Raw genomic sequence first — 27,209 nt, forward strand, 5'->3', positions numbered from 1 at the left:
ATTGCTCAGCTTGTCCTCATACTAGCTTTGGCAATATCCTCTAATCTTTTGGCTTCGTCTTATTTTCTGGCTTGTTCTTCCTTCAACCTGTCTTTATAAAACTCTCCAGGTAAAACTGCCTCTCTTCCTCTCTCTGTACTCCTTAAGTAGCTTCCCTTTCCTCTCCTCTTGAGAATTGAGGATGTCCTATTCTGTCAAATCTTTCTCTGATTCATCACTTTGACTGCCTCTCAATTAGATATTACTTTCAAACAAAGGTGCTTCATTCTACAAACTAATTTTACCTTAGTTTTTTCGGGGAATACTAAGAGTGTGTCTGTACTCTAGCCAGAGGGATTAAAGGTGTGTACTGAGGCTGAGCAACAGCACAACTAGAAACACCCTTTTTTTCAGTAAATAATACAATGTAGGGGCTCACAATGTGATCAAATACCCTGCAACAATGAGCTTTTTACCTGCATGTATATGTATGTACCACATGTATGCCTGGTCCCCATAGAGGCTAGAAGAGGACATTATATCCTCTGGAACTAGATAGTTTTGAGCTTTTATGTGGGTGCTGGGAGTTGAACATGAGTTGTCTGCAGGGACAACAAATGATCTTAACCACTGAGCCCTCTCTCCAGCCCTTGATCATTTTAGACTTAGTAATTTAGTCTAACCTCTTAAATCCAATAAAGTAGCTATTTTTAAAAATTTTTGCTGCATTTGATGTGAGATCTATCATCTTACAAAGCTACAAGAGTACATACAATATGGTAACTAAAAGGTAGGCATTATTATTTTCATTAATGGATCAAGAAATGATGATAGCAATAAGTCAGACACTTTGCCTGAAGCCTCATAGGTAAAAGTAGTCAAATGGGCATTATTACTAGTAAGCACGGACATGGATTCAGTTAGAGTGACTACCATTTTCTGCAGTGAGCAAAGGCATTTTTTTTTTTTTTTATGGTTTGAATCCACCATCATTTTGTTCCAGAAAGAAAAAGCCAAATGATCCCAAGTTTTATGAGAAAACCAGTTTCTTACACTACAGCCTACTGACTCTTTCTGTGCATGAGAAAAGATACCAGATGCCAGGAGTCGTTTCCAAATTATTTCCAAGGAATGAGTAATTATACCTCAATTACTGTGTGGTTTTATAATGGGGTAACCTCCATGCCATAAAGGTGAGGCATGGAAGATAATATCAAGGCATTATTAATAGAGTCTGCATGCAGACGCAGGCTCCCCATCTGTAGGAGGACTACAAGTTCTGTATGTAGCGTCTAGAACTTCAAGCTCATTTCCAACACAGAGTTCATTGCTAGATCTTTAAACTTGCACTTAGGAAAGCGAAAACACCACGTTAGAGTCCTCACTGGCATTCTGAATGGTGTCGCCATTAATTAATTTCAGAGGTTAAACATTAAAGCAAGTTACCCCGGAGGCTTCCGCTACAAGGTCTCCGAATTAAATCAGGTAACTAGGTTGAAACTAGTCACTGTGAGCATCGGGCCCTCCTCGGGAAATACGTTGTCTATGGCTGGTAAACGATGCTTTTATCCAGGCAGGAGTTATTAGACTAGTAATTAGCTGGCATTCATGTTTATGGACATGTATGTGTCTCTGCAGGCATTTGTACATACTTACACAGTTCAATATATGCTCATATTTTTCTAATTCATTTGTTTGTTTGTTTTTTAATTTTTTGGATTAAAGGCACCTTGAGTAAGTGCTATACCTCACCTAAATAAGTGCTTACTTACTGTTAAGTGTCTATATGTTATAGACCTGGTCTCGTGTGTGTGTGTGTGTGTGTGTGTGTGTGTGTGTGTGTGTGTGATGCGTGCTTGTGTAAGTCCATTGAAGGATCTTACTCTTGGCAAAGCTGGCCAAAACTGGATTTATAGACTAGGCTGGCCTCAAATTCACAACATCCTCCTGCTTCAGCCTCCAGGGTATATACCATCACATCTGAATTTTCAGCCCTAGGGTCCTACCAGGTTTCCTTGGCTGGCCTTGAACTCTCAGTATCTCAGATAGACCTTGAATTTGCAATCTTCCTGACTCCACCTCCTAAGTAGCTGTGATTATAGGCCTGCATCACCAGGCCCACCTCTTTCTTACTTTCTAACACTGTTATATTTACTGTATGCTAAGAACTGGGCTAAATATTTTATAGGTGTTAGTATATTAGGTAGCTAATATATATCTATTTCACTCATATTGTTGTGGTTTTCTGCCCCATGGGCATCTTGGCAGTCAGGAACCAAGGAATAGCACAAAGTCATACTCTGCAAAAACCTCAAACAAGAGATTTATTGGAAGCCGGTCGGTGGTGGTGCACGCCTTTAATCCCAGCACTTGGGAGGCAGAGGCAGGCAGATTTCTGAGTTTGAGGCCAGCCTGGTCTACAGAGTGAGTTCCAGGACAGCCAGGGCTACACAGAGAAACCCAAGATTTACTGGAAAGAAGAACTGAATTATAGGTGCCTCTGATGGGAAAAGAGACAGCAGAGGGCTGAACAGAGGGAAAGGCTTCAGTAGGGTGTCCGGGGCATGCATAGTGAGCTTAGTGGGAAAGCATAGTATGCTAGCAAACACTGTATGACCATTAATGCTGAATCACAGGGGCAGGGACTTCCAAGTCTGGGAGCCCTGAGTCAAGCCAAGGGCAGGGTGCTTTTCCTTTGGCCTACGTCTTGGACTTGGGATCAAGTCAGAATCAAAGTATTCTTTCCTGGCCATTTTACCCTCTGTGTGTGTGTGTGTGTGTGTGTGTGTGTGTGTGTGTGTGATCTTATTAAACCCATAGACATGCTTGAAATACCAATCCTGGGCGAGGAGATGCTAACTGAAGCAGAAAGTTGGAGGACATCTGGGCCTGCGTAGTAGGTTTCATACCAGCTTGTCCTCAAGGTGAGATGTGGTCTCAAAAATACTTATGTCACAATTTTTATAATAGATCTGTGACATTGATATAAGTATGGAAAATTAACAGTAAAGCATTCTGAGGTTGCAAGTCTTTTTGAGATATTTTGCATGGTTGCCCATGTAAGCCATAGCTACTCTAAGACACTTATTTGAGCTGTGGATACAACTCAGTTGGTACAGTACTTGCCTAGTGTGATTGGCATCCTAATTGATGGTCAATACCACAAAAACTAGGCATGATAGCACATGCCTATAATCTAAACCCTTAGATGGTAGATGGAGGAGGCTCGAAAGTTCAAGGTCATCCTTGGCTACATAATGAGTTTGAGGCCAGCCTCAGATAGATAAGATGCTTACTCAAGATGAAGCAGGGGTACTGGAGGAATGACTTGGTGGTACTTGTGGCTTATGCAAAGGACCTGGTTTTAATTCCCAGCACCACTCAGTGGTTCAAGTAGTAGATTCAAGGTTCAAACCAGGGTAGTGAAGTTTTAGAAACTACTTCTTAGCAAGCAAGCGGGGTGGCGCATCGGCTAAGGTAGCCGCCTGCAGAGAGCGAGCCTGTGCCCTCTGCTTTCTCCCGGTTCGAATCCCACTGCCCGAGTTTAATTGGGGGGTGGGGGGAGGAGACAAAAACAAACAAAAACTACCTCTTTCCCACTGAAGAGGACCAGTTGTTAAGAAGAAAACATTGTTAGCTCCTAAAATCTGAACTGTGTTGATTGTATGGCAGCAGCGCATGTGTCCTGGCAGATGATGCAACTTATTTTTAAAAAAAGAATTGTTATCCCATAAAATCTACCCTTTTCTCAAACACTAACAACCTTGGAGGTTTTGTGTAGCTTTTGTAAGTAGACACAGTTTCCTAATACTATTTCCCCAGCTGCCTTAGCTGTCAACTGGTTTTCTTAGCTCTAAGTGGAGAGAGCTGGAAGCCAGCTAATCACAGGGTAAACCACTCCCAGTTTGCAGCAGCTGACCCTGGATAATCAGGCTCCTGCTGCTGCTGGGTCCACACAAATCATTTCCTCCTCTTCCGCTTTGGCCAGAGAACTTTAGCAATATCAACACTTTATGAAGCCTCCTGGCTTTTCCTTTTGAGTCTATAATTATGTTAAACCTTGAAATGCACAGGAGAGCAGTTTTACATACATTATCTTTCCAATCCTCCCAGCTCCCTGAGGGGAGCTGTGCATATACCTCTTTCGCATATATCTCATCTCATATAAGATGAGGTATTTGCTTACCAAGAAAGATGCCAGGCTCAGATAGAAATGGGTAGCATCATCCCAGTAATCAAGGTCACTGGTGGAAGTCAGCTTAAGGTTGCAAACAACTGGACCAAATTGAGTAACTAGTAAAAAAATTATATAAAGAAGGAAAGGGAGAGGAGGGTTAAAGAAAGACAGTTTTCTTTCTACCCTTCTTAAGTTCTTAATGAAGCCCCCCTCTGACAGAAGGCAACATGGAAAGAAAGTGTGTGACTGTCATTCAGTTCCATGCACACAGCATGAACTCACTCACCAGCACTGTGTAAACCAAGCATTTAGGGTATAAGGGGGGAAAAAATGTTCTAGGTCATCCTAGACTACACATAGTTTGGGGCCATCCTGGAAACATAAGACCCCATCTCAGAGGAAAAAAGTCCATAGAAGTTTAATAACACGTATACCTGCTATATGCGTGAAGAAAACCCAGAGAAATAAGCAACCCTAAAAACCCTCCTTCCATTCCTGAAGCATATGGTGAGAAAAGAGAACAGACTCCCTCAGGTTGTCCTCTGACTTCCAAACAATCTTGAGGTGGCAAGTAAGCACACACACTTATAATCTATACATATATAAATACACATATTTACATATATATACACACATATATATGTAAAAGAATGTCATATATAACATATATCAGTGTGTATGAGTTTAGTGGTTTTTAAGCAATATAGCATAAAAGCTTTAAGGATTAAATGTGCTATTCCTATTTTTATCTAAAATGTCTCGCTTTCATAAATACGATTTACCTGGTGTTTCCTTTGAGGTTTATTGTATAGGTATATAGGTTAAAAAGATAAAAAATATATATTTAAAAAAAAAAAAAAGGTCAAAGCAATTTTTATTATGCATAGGTTACAAGAAAGCCAAGACATGTTTTGACTTCAAACATGGTCCATAATTGTGCTCATGGAATTCTCCTTGTTCTCAGCCATCAGGGGCTGGTGTGTGCTTGTGTGTAGGCACACATACATGTGTCTGGGCTCCTTTTTTGTCTGACGCCACTTTATTTTGGTCTGGCTCATCATGTCATTTTTGAACTGTTCCTGTTTTCTCAATAAAGGCAGGCCAAAGATATTGAAAGACAGACAGACAGACAGACAGACAGACAGACAGACAGAGTGTGTTTCTCTGTCTATTTCTGAGTGTTGGGGAACATGAGCTGAGGATATCACACAACAAAAGAATATTTATCTAGCATTCATGATGTCCTGGGTTGAATTCCTGACATAAATATGAAGGCTGGGGAGCTTGATCAGCTAGCAGATAAGGCTAGACAGACATCAGGGGCAGGAGGATTGTTCTAAAGTGATGTTGCTGAATTTTTTGCTAAAACTAGGCTTACAGGCTAGGAGATTGGATCATAACAGCCTGACTAAAGTATGGTCAGAAGGAAGCTCTTTGAGAGGCTAGGCTGTCCTTGTTTGGTCCTCCTTCGCTGTCTTAGATAACATTTCTATCACTGTGGTAAACACTATCACCAAAAGCAACCTGGGAAGGAAAGAGTTTATTTAGTTTATGCTTCCACATCATGGTTCATTACCAAAGTAAGTCAGGACAGGAACTCAAGAGGAACCTGGAGGCAGGTACTGATGCAGAGACTATGAAAGGGAGCTTACTGTCTTGTTTCCTCCAGCTCACCCAGCCTGCTTTCTTTTTTTGTTTTGTTTTGTTTTTTGTTTTTTTTTTTGTTTTTCGAGACAGGGTTTCTCTGCATAGCCCTGACTGTCCTGGAACTCACTCTGTAGACCAGGTTGGCCTTGAACTCAGAAGTCTGCCTGCCTCTGCCTCTCAAGTGCTGGGATTAAAGGTGTGCGCCACCACTGCCCAGCCCAGCTTGCTTTCTTACAGCATTCAAGGCTACTAGCCAGGGTTGGCACTACCCACAATGGGCTGTGCCCTCCCAAATCAATCACTAATTATGCAAATGCCCTACTAGATTGCCTATAGTCTGATCTTATGGAAGCATTTTATCAATTGAGGCTTCTGAGATGACTCTAGCTTGTGTCAAGTTGATGTAAAACTAGTACATTTTCTTTAGGGCATGCACTTACTTGATTTTACTGGCTGAGTCATTGCCCAACCCCCTTTATTCTTCTTTGTGCCTGAATAATACTCTACTGTATAGATAAACTATACTTCGTTCCTCTTTAAATAGGCACCTACACTAATTCCATATACTAGCTATTACGAATAGTCCAGAATAACCACGAGTGTGACTGTGTATCTTTTATATAATGACTTCATTTTACCCAAGACAGCTAAATCATGGTAGATCTGGTTTTAGGCTTTTGAGGAACCTCTATACCAGCGTCTCTCAACCTCCCTAACCCTGTGGCCTTTTAATACATACAGTTCCTCATGTTGTGGTGACCCTCAATCGTACAATTATTTTTGCTGCTACTTCATAACTGTAATTTTGCTGCTGTTACAAACCATACTGTACATATCTATGTTTTCAGTCGTCTTATGTGACCCCTATGAATGTCATTCAACCCCCAAATGGACCCATTGCGCCACACTCTATTCCCCAGTATAGGTACTAGTTTGCATTCCACCGATAATTATGAGGACTCCTTTCACTCCAATTTCTTGCCAGTGTCTGTTACTCCTTTATTAGTGTAACTGAGCTGACATAATGCCTTGGAGTAAGCTACGAAGGTGGCTTTTCATATGTATTGAAGCCACTCTTTGTTTTTCTTTTATTTTCGCTCCTGAGGATTGAACCTAGGGCCTTGTGCATCCTAGGAAAAGGCTCTACCACTGAAGTTTGTCCACAGCCTCCTCTGGCTTTGAGCACAATTGGTAACCTAGCCAACCTTAAGCTTGCTATGGCCCTGCCTTAGTGTTCCAAGTAGTTAGGATGACAGGCTGGTACCATCAGAGCCACCTGTAGAATTTTTTTTTTTTTTTTTTTTTTGAGAAGGTGTTTATTGAGGTCATTTGCTCATTTTTGAATTAATTTCTTCTTGATCATCATCATCTTTTTCTTTGTCTTCCTCCTCTTCTTCCTCCTTCTCATCCTCCTATTTGTTTCTTATGCTCCATTATAATCTTCTCTGTAGCCATAATCAAATATAATAATGTTTGTTTTCTCTATTTAGAATTTCCAGGAATTTGGACTGGGATATATCTCAATTGATAGAGTGTTTAATCTAGTATGTACAACGTTTGGTTTTGATCCCTAACACCACAGGAACCAGACATGGGCATACATGTCTAATCCCAGCCTTCTAGAGGTAGAGGCAGGAGGATGAGAGGTTCACGTCATTTCCAGCTACATAGTGAGTTTGAGGCCAGTTGAGCACACAGAACCTTAAAAATAAAAATTAAAATTAAAAATAAACAAGGTGTTATGTGTACCCTTCCCCCAGCCATGAGCAGTCCTGAGAGACCTTGCTTACTACAACAGACCAAGTGATAGGATCCAGGTGGAGTTACCCACCTTGGTTGCACAGAACACAGAAGCAGAACTGCCCCTGGGCTTGCCTTGATACATCTCTGGCCGTGACCTAGAACGGATTATGGATTATCCCACCCATCTCCTAGCTGAAACCAGGAGGGGTTGTGGGTTGGGCCTTCCCCTTTAAATTGAGAGCTGAACATTAAAGCTTTGAGCCTTGATCTAGAACTTTGTCTTGGCTTTATCTTTTCTTACCCTCCGTCCCCCTTTTATTCCCAGCCCCCCTTTCAGGTGAACCCAGTTGACTCATGGCCGCAGGCAGCTACAGTTACGGTGTATTGGTGTATTGATTGGTCCCAGTATCTGCTGTCTCCTGAGGGCCCCGCTTCCTCTGGGTTCTGTGAGATTGGGTGCAGAGCTATCTCCCGGGATATCTGTACTGAATCTTGTCATTGTTTCCAAGACAATACAGTAGCAACTGTATCACATTTGCATTGTATTCTATATTATAAGTGAACTAGAGAGGAAATGAAATTTACAGGGGAATATGTAGAGGTTTTGTGCAAACATTGGGTTATTTTATATAATAGACTTGAATCTCTATGGATTTTGGTATTTGGGGGTCTTGAGCTCTGCCCTGTGGATACCAAGGGAAGACTGTATCTTAGAAGTATACAGTCTTCTGCTGGGTACCTAGCTTGATATTTCTTTGGTAATATAAGTATTTGGCTGGTTTATGCCATGGTAAATAGTGGAACATGTGTGCTGCACCGCAGGTTGATTAACTGAATGCACCAGGAAAAGCTCAAAGTATGGATTATAGAATGTTCCACCTCTTTCCCCTTTCTTCAGTGTGAACTTCCCATTACTGGTAGGCATGGGCTTGGCTGAACCACTCCAATTTAGGGAATGCATAAACGGGCAGTCGGGAAACTCCCTTTCAAAGAGTGCATCAGAGACAGGCCTGACTGTTCATGCCAATAATTCTGTCACTGGAGAGGCAGCGGCAGGAGGGATGAGAGTTCAAAGCCAGACTAAGCTCTGTCAAAAGGTCCAGTACGGAGTGGGTTATCTGAGATCATGTGTAAAAGGGAACAAACGCAGGATGAGACAGTCCATCAGGCCCCTTCGCTGGTTGAATCAGTAGGTTCCTGGGTCAGCTTCGAGGCTGGGAGCTTTGGGTAGGGCTTCTTTCTCTCTGATCTTGGCCACCTGTGCTGTAGTAATTGACTTCATGGCATGTCATCCTTGCTATTATGCTATGCTTCACATGTGTCCTCTAGAAAGTTTCCTGGGAGCCTCTGTGGCTCTGGATCCTAAACCTGTATTAGTCAGGGTTCTCTAAGAATTGATAGAATACACACACACACACACACACACACACACACACACACACAGTATTTAATAGTAGAGTGGTTGTAGTCGAACTGTTCAAACCATGACTATTTTATGACAGCTAAACAATCCAATAGTTGTCTGGCTCATGAGACTGCTTGTTTCTGCTGGTCTTCAGTATATGCCAGAATCCATAAGAAGCAGGCTCTAAGACATGTGGAGGAATGAATTTGCAAGCAAGACTAAGGGCAAGCAGGCAGACACAAATAGCTGCCTTCTTCCCTGTTCTTTATATATTCTGGAACCCATAGGCTCAGACTTAAGGTGGATCTTCTGTCAACAAAAATCCCTCACATAGCCGGGTGGGTGGGCAGGCAGGCGGCCGGTGGTGGCGCACGCCTTTAATCCCAGCACTTGGGAGGCAGAGGCAGGTGGATTTCAGAGTTCGAGGCCAGCCTGGTCTACAGAGTGAGCTCCAGGACAGCCAGGACTACACAGAGAAACCCTGTCTCGAAAAAAACAAAAAACAAAACAAACAAACAAAAAAATCCCTCACAGTTGTACCTGGGAGCTTAGATTTTAGTTAATTCCAGATGCAGTCAAGTTGACAACCAAGAATGGCCATCATAGAGTCCCTCATTTTAACTCCATTTTCTTGGTTGATAGTTCAGTGTCAATACACTACATGTGAACTATTCAAGTTCCCTTCCCTTCCCCTCCCCTCCCCTTTCCCCCTCCTCTACTTTCCCCCTCATCCCTTCTTCTCCCCTCCCCATTCCTCTCCTCTTCTCATTATTTCTCAGTTCCTTACTCTTCCCGTTTTGCAGTCCTGAGGATCAAACCGTGGAGTTTGTACATGCAGCCACTTAGTTGTACTCCCAACCCCAGAACCCTCTAACTCCCTAGACTTGGAGAAGAAAAATGATACTGCCTTGGCACAAAGTATCATTCAGTGAGTGCTTGCAGATTGTCTCTGTTATCATTATCATCAGCATCTGCAGCATCAGATGCCTTTCAGAGAGTGGTTCGTTTATCTCTAACCTCACCCAGTTCTGAGCTTAATATCTATGCAAAATCTCAATCACTCCTCTCTCTCGCTTTGCCTCCTTCTCTTGGGGTAGAACCTGACTGACCTGACACCTTGTGATGCTTAATCAGAAATCAAGATCTACAGTGGCCTGGGAGACAGGCCTCTAGACATGCCTGGGGGCTATTATTTGAGGATTAATTGAGGTAGGAAGGGCCACCCACTATGGGTGGCACCATTGCTGGGATCCTGGACTGTAGAAGAAAAAGAACTGAACTGTGTTCATCTCCCCCTTCCTTCCTGACTGTCCATAGGATACAACCAGCTGCTCCGAGCTCCTGCTGACATGATGTCTCCATCATGAAGGCCTGTTCCCTTGCACTGTGAGCCAAAATAAACCGAACCCTTCCTTAAGTTGCTTTTGTACAAGTAGTTTATCACAGCAACAAGCAAGCTCTCTGCTCACTGCTCACCCCAGTTTTTGGTGGTGGTGGTGGTGGTGGTGGTGGTGGGTGGTGGGTTTGTTTTTTTTTTTGCTTTGTTTTTTGTTTTTTACCTGACATTTCATATAGCAGGAATTGGAAGTAGCCGGAAAGCTTTACAATGAAGTGTTACATTTTGATTTCTCACCTATTATCTTGCCTAAGGTTACTCTGAATCTTTCTTTTTTTTTCTCTTCTCAAATCCCTATCTTTTCTTTTCCTCTGCCAACTAAACAATTATAAGTGTATCCTAATTTGGAGCCTTCAAGTGTTGTTTTGTTCTTGTAATACCAGCTAATAGGATTCTGTGCCCTAAAATCAATTTCCTGCTTTCACATCCTCTTTGTAATGTCAGGGCTGAGGAAGTAATTATTTTAGCTTGTGACTCATTGTTGTTATTGCCCTTGGAAAGCTTCGTATCCCAAGTACCTAGCACCATCCCTCTGAGGAGTCGGAACTCAAAAAACAATTGCTTATCTTCCTGCATCAAGGACTTCTGCTGTCTGGATAATGGTCCTTCAACTGCCTCCCCTTAGGACGACATGACGTGGGTGGTGACGGACTGAAGTACAGCTCAGATTGTCTTTTACTTGGGGGTGAATGTAGGAGGATCAGGAGTTCCAGAGCAGCTTCTGAATTGTTCTAGGCCAGCCTGCCTGAACTATGTCTCACAAACAACACCCATAACAGCTTTCTGAGCCATTTCTTGTGATTTATACCTACCGTTTCTTTCAACACTGGGGAGAATAAGAAAATCTCATGTGTGAGACCAGCCCATTGAGACCTTGTCAAAACAACAAAAAAGTTTTCTGTCCTAATTCATTATCAATTCATGTTTTCTTCATTAATGTTTGGTTGTTTTTTTTTTTTTAATCTTGACAATTAAAAAAAAATATATACAATATATTGTTGTGGGGTATTCATCAGAAAAGACTGCTCAGACATGGGTTTAAGGCAAGAGAAAGTGTTTATTAGCTGGCGACTACACTGGGTGTTTGGGATCCCAGTATAACACTGCGCCCTTCTTGGGGTGAGCTTTTAAGCACAAAGTCTGGTTTGACATACTTAAGTTAACAAGAGCAGTTAGCCAGAATCGGAACTACAGAAGCTAAAAAGCAAGGTTAGTCCATTTAGAAACTTTCCCAAAACTATATGGACTTTGATGGAGTATAGGCCTTTGTTTTAGTTTTGCCAGGTGGTGCTCTACGCAGTTTTACAGCCTGAATGGTACTTCTATTAGGGTCTAGGAGTTGCCCCCCAAACCACACACAATGATCTCAGCCAGACAGGGATAATTTATTGAGCATTTGCCCCAGAACTGATCGATCAGTGTCACAGACCAGACTCGGGAGCTGATTGTAACCACAAGCCAGAATCCTACAGAACTTTTAAGCCTGAAATCCATGAACATCTGTGCCAAGTTACTCAACCACAATGTAAGGATAGAGGACTTCCTTAGGAACATGTCTTTTGTTGTATGTTTATCCTAATCCCATTGGTTGGCGTATTCAACTGTGGCAGGGAACTTGCCTGGCCTAACATTCATGTCTTAACTTGCCAACCATTATGTCAGTTACTGTACACATATCTGTCTCCTTCTGCCAAGTAGGATGCCAATTCCCAGGGAGGTTTTGGGAACCCAAAACTTTAATTGACTTCCACTTAAAATGCAAGCCATACTCTGAGTGGCTTCTTATATTGGCGTAGGTGTCTCTCTTATGTTGGGGTCCATCCTAGGGGCAGCTTGTCATACACAAATGCAGGAAATGCTACGGGGCCGTTGGTTCAGGTCCAAGCTTATAACTATACAAAGCAGTTCTAACTGGCCTGATTGTGATTGGTCTCCAAGAACACCAAAACACAGAACATACCAGAATATGCAATCAACTTGGGCATGAGAACATTTCCTGGTAACATTAGTAACAGCATCAAATGGCTGGTTAGCCAAGCAGCAGCTCCTCAGACCTTAACGATCCCAACACAGAGTCAGTGTGCTAAAGTCTGGGCCTTGTTACGATGTGCCACACTTGATCATGTGCTTGGTTTGAAACAGAGCATTGCAAACCCTCCCGGGACTTTGTGTGTTTGTTTGTGTTGAGGTGGACTCTCACTGTGCAGCCGAGCCAGCCTCCTCTTCCTCAGCCTCTTACATGCTAGGGTTACAGGTATGCTGTATTGTCACTCTTTCCCAAGGAACATTTCAGGGATGACTGAAAGTGACCGTCCTCCTCCTTGCTCCATAGGTGGCTAACAGTCATATGGACAGTTGAACTTATACAGCTCAAGATGCTGCAGCTCTCGCCGGGCGGTGGTGGCGCACGCCTTTAATCCTAGCACTTGGGAGGCAGAGGCAGGCAGATTTCTGAGTTCGAGGCCAGCCTGGTCTACAGAGTGAGTTCCAGGACAGCCAGGACTACACAGAGAAACGTTGTCTCGAAAAACCAACAACAACAACAAAAAGCCTCTCTCTCTCTCTCCTCTCTCTCTCTCTCTCTCTCTCTCTCTCTCTCTCTCTCTCGTGTTTTTTCCCCCCAGGGTTTCTCTGTGTAATAGCTCTGCCTGTCCTGGAACTCTCTTTGTAAACCAAGCTGGCCTTGAACCCACAGAGATCCACCTGTCTCTTCCTCCCAAGTGCTGGCATTAAAGGCCTGTGCCCATCATACCTGGCTTATCTTGCTGATTTCTAAGGGGGAAATGTAGCCTCATTGTCCACACAGAAAAGAATACATCTGTACCGTCAGTAGTAGTATTTTGGTAGATCAGATGCAACATCCCTACCTTCTGAATAGTTATGGTACATGGTGAATACAAGTCTGATCTTTCACCAGTAGATTAGTGTTTTTGCAAGCATCCTCGGCAATAAGAGCCTTCATCTTCAATGGCTCTACCTATCCAACCATGTCTGCTTTTCCTGTTTAATATCCCATTTAATGCCAGAGCAAACTGAGGATATGGCTCTGTCCTGACTCACATGCCCGGGGCCCTGGGTTTGAGCCCTGGAACTACCAAACCACAACAAAGGTTTAGGTGGCTACTCAAATGCAAAGAAAAGAACCCAATGCCCAACCCAATCCACGAGCCTTGGAAATTTCACCACGCAAGCAAAGAAGACACAGAGGGTCCCAGGAAGTAGGCATTGGGACAGTGAAATTTTTTTGTTTTGGGGCTAGAGGTAGCTCAGTTGTATAGCATTTGCCCACCGTGCTGGAGGCCCTAGGTTCAACTCCCACAACTTCAAAGGGAAAAGAAAAAAAAAATCATCTATCAAGGACAATTATTGATACAATCACCATTAGAAATCCATTATGTGGTCGTCAGAAAGCTTTCCTCCTGCAATAGATGAAGACAGAGGCAGAGACCCACAACCAGCCCCGAAGAAAGGAAAATGTACGTGAGCTTTGAATACTATCTCTTCTCACACCCTGCCCCACCCCTTTGGAGAGGATAGTCCTGCCTGATCAAGTCTACAGGCTCAGCAGGGAGGCTGGAGGCCAGAGGATTAGTTCAAGGCCAGACTTGGCTACTTGAGTCCTAATTTACATAAATACATGAATTAATGAATAGGCGAGTTCAAAGTCCCAAGGAGCAAATGCACCAAACTCTTAGCTTCAGGGTCATGTGACTCTTTGTTCTCCTTTATTCCTTTCTCGCCCAGCTTTTTCCAGATCAGCATGCGCTTTTGTGTGATAGAAACATCAAGCCTGTGTCAGGCCATCAGTGGACACTTTCAATCCAGCTACTCAGGAGGCTGAGGCAGAAGGATTACATGTCTGTGACAGGCCTGGGAATAATGTTTTGTTTTTGTTTTTTTTTTTTTTTAAACCACATCCCAAAATACAGTGATAAAATGGCTGAGGATGTAGGTCAGTGATAAATGCTTACCTTGTCTGGCATGCCTAAGGCCCAGGGACCAGTTCCTCAGCAACACAGAAAACAAGACAAATGAACAAGCACTTAGAGCAATCGATCTACTTTGAGGTAGGGTCGTGTTTTAGACACCATAACTAGGGGGAGTTGACCTTGAACTCTAGATCCCCCAGCTTCAACTTCCCAGTTGTTAGAGTTACAGGAATTGCTGACATTATCCTGCCCAGCTTTGGCTAGTGATGTTGGGATTCACTATGGAGAAATGGCATGTTACAGTGTTGAAACAATTTGCTTTTCTTTCTTTAGAATATAAACTTTCCCATTTAGCTGTTATTTCTTCGGATGTTACGTAACAGATGGCTATAAAAGAAACTTTTGGCTTCCTTAACATAGTTATATTTTAAATTTTACTGTGTCTTAACACCCTCCCTTATTTCATGCTTGCCTTTGACTTAAGAGATTGAACTGTCTTCAGTGAGGTTATTATCTGTACACTTGATCTAGATATCTGGTTCAAGTTCTCATTCCTTAGTGGGTGAAAGGCAACAGCACTGTAGGGGAGGGAAGCTAGATGTTGTGAGCCCAGGCTGGTATCAGTCTTTGGAAGTTTAAGATAAAGAACTCCTCAAGGGCTCCAGGTCAGTTTGATCACATCGTGAACCCCAAGACTATAACTGGGAAAAAAAAAAAAAAAAAAAAAAAAAAAAAAAAAAAAAAAAAAAAAAAAAAAAAAACCTTGTTGTGGCATGACTGAGCCCTAACACACATCTTCGATTCAAGAGCTTTCTGCTTCCTGTAAACAGTTGTGGTGCTCGGCCCTAGCACACACCTTTAACCTAAGGACTTTCTGTAAACAAGAGCTAAACAAAGTCAAAAATCGGTCAAGAGGTGGAACAGCCAAGCAGTTCACAGGGAGTGAACATAGAAAGTAGAAAGGAGGAGGGGCTTCGAGTTAAAGCGTTCTTAAGCCCGTGTAGAGGAGGAGGAGCTTTTTCCTTCTGGGATGTCGTGGAGTAGGAAGGTCAGTTGGTTGCTATCTTTGTCTCTCTGAGTTAGCAGGCTTTCACTATATTGTCTGGCTCCCCAGTCTACTCTGGTAAAATTGAAGACTGGGATTTTTGTTTTAAAAACAACACTTACCGATTTCAGCTCCCTCTCCCTTAGTCCTCCCCACACTTGATCCCTTCTGTTCACATCCCAACCCCTTCTCCCATCCAGGTCCACCCCCCACCCCCCATCTACCCCTAATGTCTATTCTATTTCCCCTTCATTCAAGCATCTTGTTTGGGGCCCTCTTTGTAACTTAGCTTCTTTGGGTCTGTGGAATGTAGCATGGTTATCTTGTACTTTATGGCTAACATCCATTTATAAGTGAATACATACCATGCATGCCCTTTTGAATCTGGGTTACCTCACTCAGGATAATATATTCTAGTTCCATTCATTTGCCTGCAAATTTCATGATGTCCTTGTTTTTTAATGGCTGAATAGTATTCCTTTGTGTAAATGAATCACGTTTTCTATATCATCCTTCAGTTGAGAGGGCTATCTGGGTTGTTTCCCGTTTCTGGCTATTAGGAATAAGGCTGCTATGAACATAGTTGAGCAAACGTCCTTGTGGGATGGTGGAGCATCTTTTGGGTATATGCCTAAAAGTGGTATAGCTGGGTCTTGAGGTAACTATTCCCAATTTTCTGAGTGACCGCCAGATTGATTCCCAAAGTTGTACAAGTTTGCACACTCACCAGCAATGAGGAGTGTTCCCCTGACTCCACAACCTATGCATCATGTGCGGTCACTTGCGTTTTTGATCGCAGCCGTTCTAAGGGGTACAAGATGGACTATAGAATAGTTTTGATTTGCATTTCCCTGGTGCTTAAGGACTTTTGAACATTTCTTTAAGTGCTTCTCAGTCATTTGAGATTCCTCTCTTGAGAATTCTCTGTTTGGATGAATCTGTACCCCATTTTTAAATTGAATTATTTGGTTTCTTGTGTCTAATATCTTGAGTTCTTTATATATTTTACCCTGTGTCAAATGTAGAGTCAGTGAAGATCTCTTCCCATTCTGTGGGCTGCTATTTTGTCCTATTGATGGTGTCCTTTGCTTCAGAAGGTCCCATTTATTAATTTCTGAGCTTAGTGACTGAGATGTTGGTGTTCTATTCAGAAAGTTGTCTCCTATGCCAATGAGTTCAAGGCTATTCCTCACTTTCTTTTCTATCAGATTTAGTGTATCTGGTTTTATGTTGAGGTCTTTGAGCAACTTGGGCTTGAGTTTTGATGTACCTGTTTTAACAAGTAAAGGCCAGTGATGTAGACTGTTTGGTAGAATGTTTAGCTACCGTGCTTAAATTGTGTGCAGAGGCGCAGACCTACAATCCCAGCCCTCAGAATCAGGGTTTCAGAGTCATCCTTGACTACATATAGTGAGTTTGAAGCCAGCCTGGGCTACAGCGAACTCTGTCTCAAAGAGAAAAGAAATGAATTGAAGTCTTGGTATGAGACATACACATACCCTGTGCTGGGTTGCTGGGAGCCTGGTGTTTATTCAGGTAGAAAAGCAAGGGACGTGAACCATAAGGGTGTACAGTGATCTGATGGAGGGGACCCTTGTGGTCAGCGGGACACTATGAAGAGAACTCAGATAGGACTGAACTCAAGACTGTTTCACAGAGGATCTGGCTAAACACGTATCACATGAGAAGAATTTGGGTGTGTGCATGATGCACTCCGCAAGCCCACATGGCATTTACATAGCCGCTTTCTTGGGACTTTTGCCCCTGTTGGCTAGAGTCTTCTGGCTGGGTTGCTCTCTGGCCTGCATGCCACACATTCTTCATGGGTTGTTTCTTCTCCCCAGTGTCTAACAAGCACCCGTTTGTGGACAGCAACCTCCTCTACCAGTTCAGAATGAACTTCCGTCGGAGGCGAAGACTGATGGAGCTGCTCAATGAGAAGTCCCCGTCCTCTCAGGAGACACATGACAGTCCCTTCTGTCTGAGGAAGCAGAGCCATGACAATCGGAAATCTACCAGCTTTATGTCAGGTATGTCAGGTTTCCTTGAGTCTTTTTGAGAGTGTCGAGCTGAGAATCTGACTCCTTTGGCATGCTGCTTGCCCTAGGTTTAATCCCTAGCAACTCCCAGGTGTGGCAGTGCATTCCTGTAAATTCCAGAACTCAGGAGGAGGAGGAGGAGGAGGCAGGTGGATTAGAAAAATCAAAGTTATTCTTTACTACCGTATTTGAAGTCTTCTTGGATTATGTGAGACGTTGTGTTAAACACACACACACCATCCCAAATGCAGAAGTAGGAGGTGCTTATAGAGGATCTTCAACTCATTTGAAAATGTGGCATGAACTCAAGGCCCTTGGTGACTTAAAGTTCGGAAGCACTGGGGACCCGAGCCTGTAATCTCAGTGATTGGGAGGTGGAGGCAAGAACTCAAGGTCAGGTTTAGAGACATAACTTCTTAAAATCCTGCCTCAAAAGAAGACAGGGAATGGGAGAGGAAAGGAAGAAAGTAAAGAAGGATGTAGGAAGGGGAGAAGAAGGAAGGAACGGAAAAGAAAATTAGTACTGGGCTTAACTCAGCACCAAATGTATTTGTCCTGTCTTGCTTATGAACAGGAGCTGATAACAAGGACACTTAGCCCTGTCTAAGGAGACATTTCTCTGCCCTGGGTTCAGCAGCATGATTTGCTCACTTAATTCTTCCTGTAACCCTAAGGAAATGATTGTTCCTGTCCTGGTTTTACAGATGAAGAAACACCCTAGCACTGGAGTAGCTTACAGTTCCAAGTGGTAGACGTAGCTTCGTGTCAGCAGCTCTAATTTATCCTGCCCCCTTCCGAGTCCCACATATCCCACAGTCCTCATACACACCTTGGCTCAAAATAAGAGTGGAGCAAGAGTTGCTAAGCAGAAAAGTGAAAACCAAGTTGAAGGTCAGCAGCCCAAGTTTATGCTCCCAGGTCATCCTAGGTGTTAGCATTTTGTCTCAGCTCCATCCCACAGTTACCTGGCAACAGCCAGATATGCCTGATTCGCTATAAAGGGGGCTGCTTGGCCCCTCCTCTCTCTCTTGCTCTCTTGCCTTCTTGTTCTCCCTCTGTCCTCTCTTCCCTTCCCCCTTCTTTCCCCATTCATACCCCCTCCATTTGCTTATGGCCGGCCTCTACTCTACTGTCTTTCTCTCTCTCTTTCTGCTTTTCTCTGTCTCTACTACCCTCTCATCTCCCCTCCCCATGCCCTGAATAAACTCTATACTATACCTTCATGTGGCTGGTCCCTCAGGGGAAGGGATGTCTCAGCATGGGCCCATGGAGGCACCCCCTTCCCCAACACCTTGCCATACATCCACCAAACATATTCCTTCTCTCCCTTATCTTTTTATAAAACACAACAGTAGGGACACACTGCGGTCTCCTGCAGATGCAAGTGACAATATTCATTCTTCCTTTGGGGCAGGGGCTTGCCTGCTTCAACAGAGATGAAGAGAGAATATAGTAACACAGTCCTGTAAAGCCAGCGGCACTTGTTCTCTTGTTTGTTTTCTTTCCACATGCCAGTCAGTGTTCAGAGCAGCCTGTGTATTTGCCCTCACTTCCAGACCTTCAGCCATCAGAGCCACACTGCTCTGTGGCAGGAAGAACCAGTCTTGAAAACTGAAGAGCCTCATGTAACAGTTTGCAAGCCTCAGTATGAGCTGTCGTAAGCTTTGTCTCCCGTGCTTCCAAATGATTGCCGGATGTCATTAAATGAGGGCCATTTACCACCACTGTGTACTAAGTGTCGCATATATCACCAGCAGTGGGTTGATTTCCAGGAAGGGAAAACTTAGGTTTGGTAGTTCTTGAATTCACGTCCTATAGGAGCTGGGGAGATGGCCCTAGTCCGTAAAGTGCTTAACACCCAAACACGTTGACCTGACTTTAGATCCAATGCGCTCACATAAAAGATGTTAAGATTTTAAAAAAACAAAAACAAACAAACAAAAAATATCAAAAGATATGTTGTTGTGTGTCCATAATTCCAGTGCTAGGGAACAAGGATAGGAAAACTGGGCCTCGCTGGTCAATCTAGCCTCGTCGTCATCAAGCTCCAGGTTCAGTCTCAAAACTAAGATGGAGAGCAACTGGGGAAGACTCTGGATATTGACCTATGACCCCTACATGCAAGAATACATATGTGCATAGATACATGCAACATACATATACAGACACACATACACGAATACCCCAAGGAAACAATACCTGTAAATTTGGCACGATGGCGTGCCCTATTATTCCAGGACCCTGGCCATTGAGCCTAGCATAGGTTACACAGTGAGCCCTATTTTGAAAAGAGGGACAGAGACAAATGCTCATATACATCATATGATCCTCTCCTCACACCCATCCTGTGACATAATATTATTTCATTTTACAGTCCAGGAAACTGAAAGCGCGTAGCTTGAGTTACTCTGTGAGTTTGTGGCAGAACTGGACGTGAGATTTTTTTTTTCCTTTGCAGCTGAAAGCCCAGGAGTTCTAGGTCCCTCGACCACCTACTCAGTGACTGTGTTTGCTCCCCCTCTGCAGTCAGCCCCAGCAAGGAGATCAAGATCGTGTCTGCTGTGCGGAGGAGCAGCATGAGCAGCTGTGGCAGCAGTGGCTACTTCAGCAGCAGCCCCACGCTCAGCAGCAGCCCCCCTGTGCTCTGCAACCCCAAGTCTGGTGAGTGAAAACAAGGTGGCCGTGCTCCTATCTGGGGAGGCTTGGGGCCATGTGCTGGCGGACTTCCTTAGGACGTAGAGATCACAGGAGCGAGTGGGAATCTCACAAAAGCATACTCTTGAGTTAGCACCTGTTGAATGGCTAAGGCAGAATGACACATGGCCTCTGATGAAGCCTCCTGGAAGGTTACTGCTGACCCATAATGCAGTGCAGTGCTGGGATGCCCTGCCAAGCTGCATAGAGTGGCTTTGAGAGAGAGAAGCCAAGCACCCCCATGTTGACCAGTTATTCAACATGCATGCCCCTGAAAGGAAGCCATAACTTTGCTCACGAAAACTGCTTTCAAAGAGATAGCTCTCAAAGTCAGCTAAGGACTGTCCAACACTGGCAGGACCATCAGCTGAGAGAAGTTCCTCTGGCTCTCAAGGGCTTCAGCAAATTGTAAATGCTTTCCCAGACTATGGAGAGGAAGGATCTATGTGGACCTTGCACACTTGTGCTCGCCCCCCCCCCCCTCGTTTGTTTGTTATACTTTTTCTGGGATTACTGGCATGTACCACCACCATGCTCAGTCTTGGTGCCTAGCACACACAAGAAGAGAGTGGGTGTATTCAAGCCCACCTGTTGGAATTCATTGGTGTCTTGCGGTTTCAAAACCTATTCATCAACCTTCATGAAGACTTTTAACCGTCATAAGGCTGGTGAGATAGCTTAGAACATAAATGGTTTGCCATGCAAACCTGACGACCTGAGTTCAATCCCCAGAACCTACGTAATGGTGGACAGAAGAGCCGACGGTACAGAATTCTCTGACCTCCACACATGTGCTGTGTCATTGTCTCTGTCTCTGTGTGTCTGTCTGTCTCTGTATCTCTCTCTCTCTTTTTTTTTCTCACTGTCTCACAGATACACTCTCTGATAAATTAAAATAGAAATATTAGTCATCTCTATCAGGATTATATATAGATTTACTAGTTGATATAAATACCTAGCCTCACTACTCTCTCAAAAGAACAAAGGCTTCATCCATGTCATGGTGATGAGCAAGAGGGAATCTGATAATTCCCTGGGTCTCACAGTTTCTGCTTCTCAACACAATAAAAAGAAAAAGTACACTAAAGTAAATGGCCAGCTCTGCTCCCCAAAATATCATCCATTTCATAACCCCTGAGGAGTCACAGGCTTGGAGAAGAGCTTCTCTGCTGAGCAGTAAGGTCTCAGGCGGTCAAACACTCACTGCTTTTCCTACCTCTTCCTTGGAGGCCTGAGAGATGCCTTTCTCCTCTTGCTATCTGACCTGGTCCCCCATCCTTAGCAAACATCTATTCAATTTCAAAGCATTCTGAAAAGCAAAAGTTCTAATCCCAACCACCTGTCCCCTTCCCAAGAAGCAGTTCTTAGCTCTTCAAAAGGAGAATGCTTCTTAAGCCTGGGGCTCACCCAGCAGGTGGGCCCAGCTGCTGCCCCGGGAGAGGGATCATGCAACCCTGCTCCGTGCTGCTGCTGCTGCTGCTGCTGCTGCTACTGCTACTGTTACTACCCATTTGTTGGGTACCAGTGACAGACCTCAGAATGACTCCACTGTCAAAGGCAATAGGAGGTGGGCCTTTCTCCAGATTAGACCCTGGCCCTGGCTCCTTTTCTTTCTTTGTAGCACTTAAATCTCTGCTCTGTACGTACTCTTGTTAGGATGGTCCCCATGCCCTATCCCCACTAACTGCCCTGGGACACTAGGACAACTCCCTCTCCAGTTCCAACTGATCAAAGACTGGACGGGGAAATTCATTACTGGAGGAGAGAGGGAGAAGTTCCTTACTAAGGGAGTTTCATCCAGCTGTCTCTGTTGCCCTGGTAGGCAGCAGCAGTGAGCTAATAGACAGACAATTCTCTACACTGCTATATTCCAGAGTTTCTGAGACAGCATAGCACCAGACACTATGACTGTTGCTAAAAATGTAGGCCCTGGCACCCATTTGATCTTAGTTTTATTACCCACATTTTTAGCTACAGGTTGTTGGAAATGCACAAATGAACTTTTCTGAGCCAGTTTTCTCACTTATAAAATTAATGGTAAAAAAAAAAATTTTTTTTAAAGATATAAAGCTGAGTATTATGTCTTTAAGCTTCAAGTCTATCAGACACTTCTGTGGATTTAGGATTTTCTATCATGAGTTTATTATATCTAATTTCACTTTCAAATGAAGCAAGCATGGAGGCTGGTGTGAAGCTGCAATCCCAGCACTAGAGGCTGAGGTAGGATTCCTGTGAGCTTGAGGCTAGCCTGGGCTACATAAAATGCACGCAAGACCCTGTCTTTGAAAAAGTAAATAAATAAATAAATAAAAATGAATAAGATTAGTGATGAACCAGACTCTCTAAATCAGCGATTAATACCGTTTATCCTGTTGTGATGACCCCTAACCATAAAGTTATTCTCATTGCTACTTCATAACTATAATTTTGCTATATCATTAATTGTAATATAAATATTTGATATGAGGTGGTCTAGGCAATCTCTGTGACAAAGTCATTTAATCCCCAGAGATTGAAACTACTGCTTTAGAGAACTGGCTCAGGTAGAGATTACGTGAGAAATGGATTTGACAGGATGCAGAGACGAGACCCAGCCTATGGAGAGTACTCTGAAGAGTTGCCCAGTCTGGCTTCTCAGAGCTTGCAGCACCATTCTTATGTTTCTAGGTTATTTGTTAGAGAAAAGAATGAAGTTTAGTAAAAGAGATGTACAGTATGTTAGGGACACCAGCTACAATGGAGCCAGCATCTGCAGGGTGGCCATGGGACTGCTGGAGTTTTGACACGTATAGATGCATGTAAGAACTTAGAAGAAAGAGCTGGAAGTGCTATCTATAAACATGGAGATATGTTCCTTTCTAGGGAGATGCTATTCCTCCCTTTGTCCCCTTAAAGGCATCTTGGTTTCTGTCCCCATCCTCTCTGCATCCCCATAGTCTCATAAGTTAGGTTTAAGCTCTTTGCTGGGACTTTCTGTCTGCTCAGCTCAAGGATGAATGTGTGGTGGAGGTCTTTGCCACTTTTACTGGTTGCCAGTTGAAAGGAGGCATTCCAGAAATACCTGCTGAATGGCTGGGAGAAGGACTTAGAAGTGTGTATTCTCTGACACTATATCTATCTGTCTTTTAGTGCTGAAGAGACCTGTCACTTCTGAGGAACTCTTGACTCCTGGGGCTCCATACGCAAGGAAGACATTCACGGTAAGCCCAGCTCCTGCACACACCCACCTGCCAGTTACTGTGTGGCTAAGGGACCATGCTGAGAACTTTTCTCGGATTTCCCCCTCCCTTGGTTGAGGCAGGGTCTCCTTATGTAGCCCTGGATAGTCTGGAACTCACTCTGTAGACCAGACTGGCCTTGAACTTACAACCCCTAAGTGTTGCCACACCATCTGCACATTTTGGTTATAATGGTAGAGGGTCTAAGCTCTAATGCAGAAAATGTTTGTTAAGGCTTCTCTTGATTTGTTAGTCATGGGATGTTTTTATTTATTTATTTATTTATTTATTTATTTATTTATTTATTATTGTTTTGTTTTTTGAGACAGGGTTTCTCTGTATAGCCTTGGCTGTCCTGGAACTCACTCAGTAGACCAGGCTGGCCTAGAACTCAGAAATCCGCCTGCCTCTGCCTCCCAAGTGCTGGGATTAAAGGCGTGCGCCACCACTGCCCGGCCATGGGATGTTTTTAATTCTTTGTGAGTTTTGTCCTTTTCAGTATCTGCTATGCACTTATCCCAATATAATTATCTACTTTTTTTATTGGATATTTTATTTATTTACATTTCAGATGTTATCAGATTTCCCCATCTACCCCCCCACCCCAATTATCTACTTTTAAAACAGAAGACAGTACCAAAAAAAAATCCATTAATTTCTTCATTATAGTTAATTCTAAAAAATCATTAAGATGTTAGAAAATCCTAAGGAAAAGAGAAAAAAAATGGTAGGATAAATATCTGTATGTGCTGAGGTGCACAGCCACCTGACTTGACAGCCCTCTGTAGTCTCCTGGAGCTGAGGACTTGCCCTTTCTTAGTGTCCCTACAGCCTTCCTCTTCTTCCCCAGGCCCTGTTGATTTTGCTCAAATGGAATCTTAAGTTATTTTTCTGCAGGGTCTCACCTAGCCTTAAACTATGCATAGCCCAGGATGACTGTGGATCTCTGATCCTCCTCCCTCAGCCTCTGAAGTACCAGGAATGCAGACTACACTGGGTTCATGCAGTTATGGGAATCAAACCCAGAGCCCCTCAAATGTTAAGCAAGTACCCTATCCAACTGTGAGACATCCTTAGGCCCATCCACATGCTCTTATTGGTACCATCTCCCCTATTCCGATTGCTCTCTTCTCTCGGCCTGCAACGTGTATATCAATAAACTTGAGAGGACCATCTTCTCACCATCTCCTCTCTTACTCTATTCCCTGACAAATTTTGTTTATTACCTCAAAGGTGAGGAGTTTTCCCATACATCCATTCACACCCCAGACTCTAGCTAAAGACCCCTCCCATGCTGAACACTGGGGAGTTAACAGAAGAAGGGCTCTCTCTGTCTTAGTTAGGGTTTTACTGCTGTGAACAGACACCATGACCAAGGCAACTCTTATAAGAACAACATTTAATTGGGGTTGGCTTACAGGTTCATCAGTTCAGTCCATTATCATCAAAATGGGAGCATGGCAGGCATGGTGGTGCAAGGCAGAGCTGAAGGTTCTACATCTTCATCTGAAGGCTGCTAGCAGAATACTAGCTTCCAGGCAGCTAGGGTCTTAAAGCCCACACCCACAGTGACACACCTACTCCAACCTTCTAATAGTGCCACTCCCTAGGCCAAGCAAATACAAACCATCACAGGCTGTTATGTCTGCACCAAGGGGAAAGGTACACAATACATTTGAAAGCGAACTTAGATATAATAAACTCATAGTAGCGAATCCTAAAACCATGGAAGCACCCGGTAGTCTCAAGAATTTCCACGGTTCCCACTTGTCCTCCTGTTTTCCCCCAGTCTCCAGCTTTTGAGGGATGGTCGTGCTTTAAGAGCATTTGTTTGACTTTGTACTTAAGTACTTGACTGTGGGGGTGTTTCATCTTATGCACTAAGTGATGCTTCTGGAACCATCCAGGGAACCTAACTGCCTCCTCTGATTCCATAGGAAAAGACATGTGTCAGTGTCAGACAATGAACTTTATCTACTTTTTCCTTGGTTTTCTCAGTAAACTGGCTTTCAAAAGAAGCCGGAACTCTCCATATCTCCCACCATGCTGGGCATTGATGTACCTAGGTCAAAATCTGTTATTTGGAAATGAAGGGAAGATCATGTTGGGATAGAGATTGAATCTAGAGAGAAAGTGCAACAATGTTTTTAAGATCTTCTCAAACTAATATTGCAATGGGATATGAAATTGACAGACAGTCCAAGGAAGTGGTGCGCTGCCAGCTGTTTCCTGGGGAGTGGCCTCCCCAACCCAGCTTTCTTCTGCCCAACAGGTTATGTGCCACCTCTACATCTTCATTCCCCTGATACAGTAGAGATGAAATGAAGAAAAAGTATATGTCAAGATGCATAGTTAATCTTGGTTAGACTTTTTACTCCCAGAAAGACCAGCAAATGGCCAGGGGCAATCTACTGTGTGTTCATTGTGGATTTCCTCTCTAGATTGTTGGTGACGCAGTTGGCTGGGGCTTTGTGGTGCGAGGAAGTAAGCCATGTCACATCCAGGCTGTGGACCCCAGTGGACCTGCAGCTGCCGCAGGGATGAAGGTACAATCGATCAACCCCTTGCTCACTCTCCTGTCTCTCTGGCTTCTTCAGGGAACATCCCTTGACTCTGATTTTTTTCCCCCTTAATTTCTATATTTCTTAGCTTTTTCCCTGTGTCTTCCCTCCCCTCAGAAAGAGTCATATTTATGGGGCACAGTGTCCCACACCTGTAGTCCCAGCACTCTGGACACAAAAGAAGAGGATCTTCATACATGGGCAGACTAACCAGTCATAAAAGTCAGTTGTTACACCACAACAGCCATCCCACTATCTCACAAGTAGACATGTTACTTTTAGGAGGTTAGTACTGTAGTGTGCAGATTCCACCACTGGGTAAGTCTAATAATAACCTTTCTCCTCGGTTCCAGCTTGAATTCTCTGTATCTTGCTTCAGCCATCACATTTACTGTATAGCTAGAGTGGACAAGCAAGAGCTGTGGCAAGAACCTGTGTTGTATTAGGCTTCAAAGTCCTCTCTGACTAACAATAGCTCTTGCTCTAACAATAGCTGTTGGGGTGGAGGAGTCACTTCACAAACCACATGAACATTGATCTCAGTCAGACAGGGATAGTTTATTGAGCACATGCCCCAGGACTGGTCAACCAGGGCCATGGTTCAGATTTGGGAACTGAACCATGACCCCCAAGTTAAGATCCTGCAGAGTTTTTAAGCCCCAAATCTATAAACATCTGTGCCAAGTTATTTCACCAATCAGGATTTAGAGATGGGAGATTTTTTTAGGAACATGTCTTTGTTGTACATTTATCCTGTTCCCATTGGTTGGGCTGTTCAACTGTGGCAGGGGACTTGCCTTATCTAATATGTGTGTCCTACCTTGTCTATGAGGATGGGACTTGTCTAATATTCAACTTACCAACCAGGATGTCAGTGAACCATATGCATGTCTCTTCCTGCCAAGTAGGATGTCAGTTCGCAGGGAGGTCTTGGGAACTTTACTGGACCTCTACTCAAAATGGATGTCTTATTCCAAATAGTTTCTTTTATTGGTGCAGGTGTGTCTCTCTTATTTTGGGGTCTGTCCCAGGGACAGCTTATAACAAAGCTTATACGCAGGTGCAGGAGTGCTGTTGGGTGGTTGGTTTGGGTCCAAGCTTATCGTGAGTAACTATACAAAGCAGTCCTACTGACTTCTATCTTGATTGGTTCCCAAGGGCACAGAACAAGAACAGAATATGTCATCAACCTTGGCATTAGAAAGTGCTCCTAGTAACAGCAGAAACACATGAGAGAGTTTCCTTATAATGGCAGGCTAACCAGGTAACTGTTACCTAGGCCTTAGGTAACCCATAGGGAACTATCCCATGCCTGGCCCTGACTTTTTTTTTTGTTTTGCTTTGTTTTTGTTTTTTTGTTTTTTGTTTTTTGTTTT

At 43.6% G+C, this 27,209-nt stretch overlaps 1 protein-coding gene across 1 annotated transcript in view; it reads left to right on the forward strand.

Moving 5' to 3' along the window:
• The window catches only part of Deptor (DEP domain containing MTOR interacting protein), a 128,729-nt gene that overhangs the window by 65,010 nt on the left and 36,510 nt on the right, over nucleotides 1-27,209 (forward strand). Inside the window, exons 5-8 of the mRNA XM_034516923.2 lie at nucleotides 17,166-17,351; nucleotides 19,887-20,021; nucleotides 23,184-23,254; nucleotides 25,714-25,818. Of these exons, the coding sequence (XP_034372814.1) occupies nucleotides 17,166-17,351; nucleotides 19,887-20,021; nucleotides 23,184-23,254; nucleotides 25,714-25,818 (497 nt within the window). The remainder of the gene's footprint in view (nucleotides 1-17,165; nucleotides 17,352-19,886; nucleotides 20,022-23,183; nucleotides 23,255-25,713; nucleotides 25,819-27,209) is intronic.

This window comes from Arvicanthis niloticus, chromosome 13 (assembly GCF_011762505.2).
Source record: "Arvicanthis niloticus isolate mArvNil1 chromosome 13, mArvNil1.pat.X, whole genome shotgun sequence".
In the NCBI taxonomy this organism is placed as follows: domain Eukaryota; kingdom Metazoa; phylum Chordata; class Mammalia; order Rodentia; family Muridae; genus Arvicanthis; species Arvicanthis niloticus.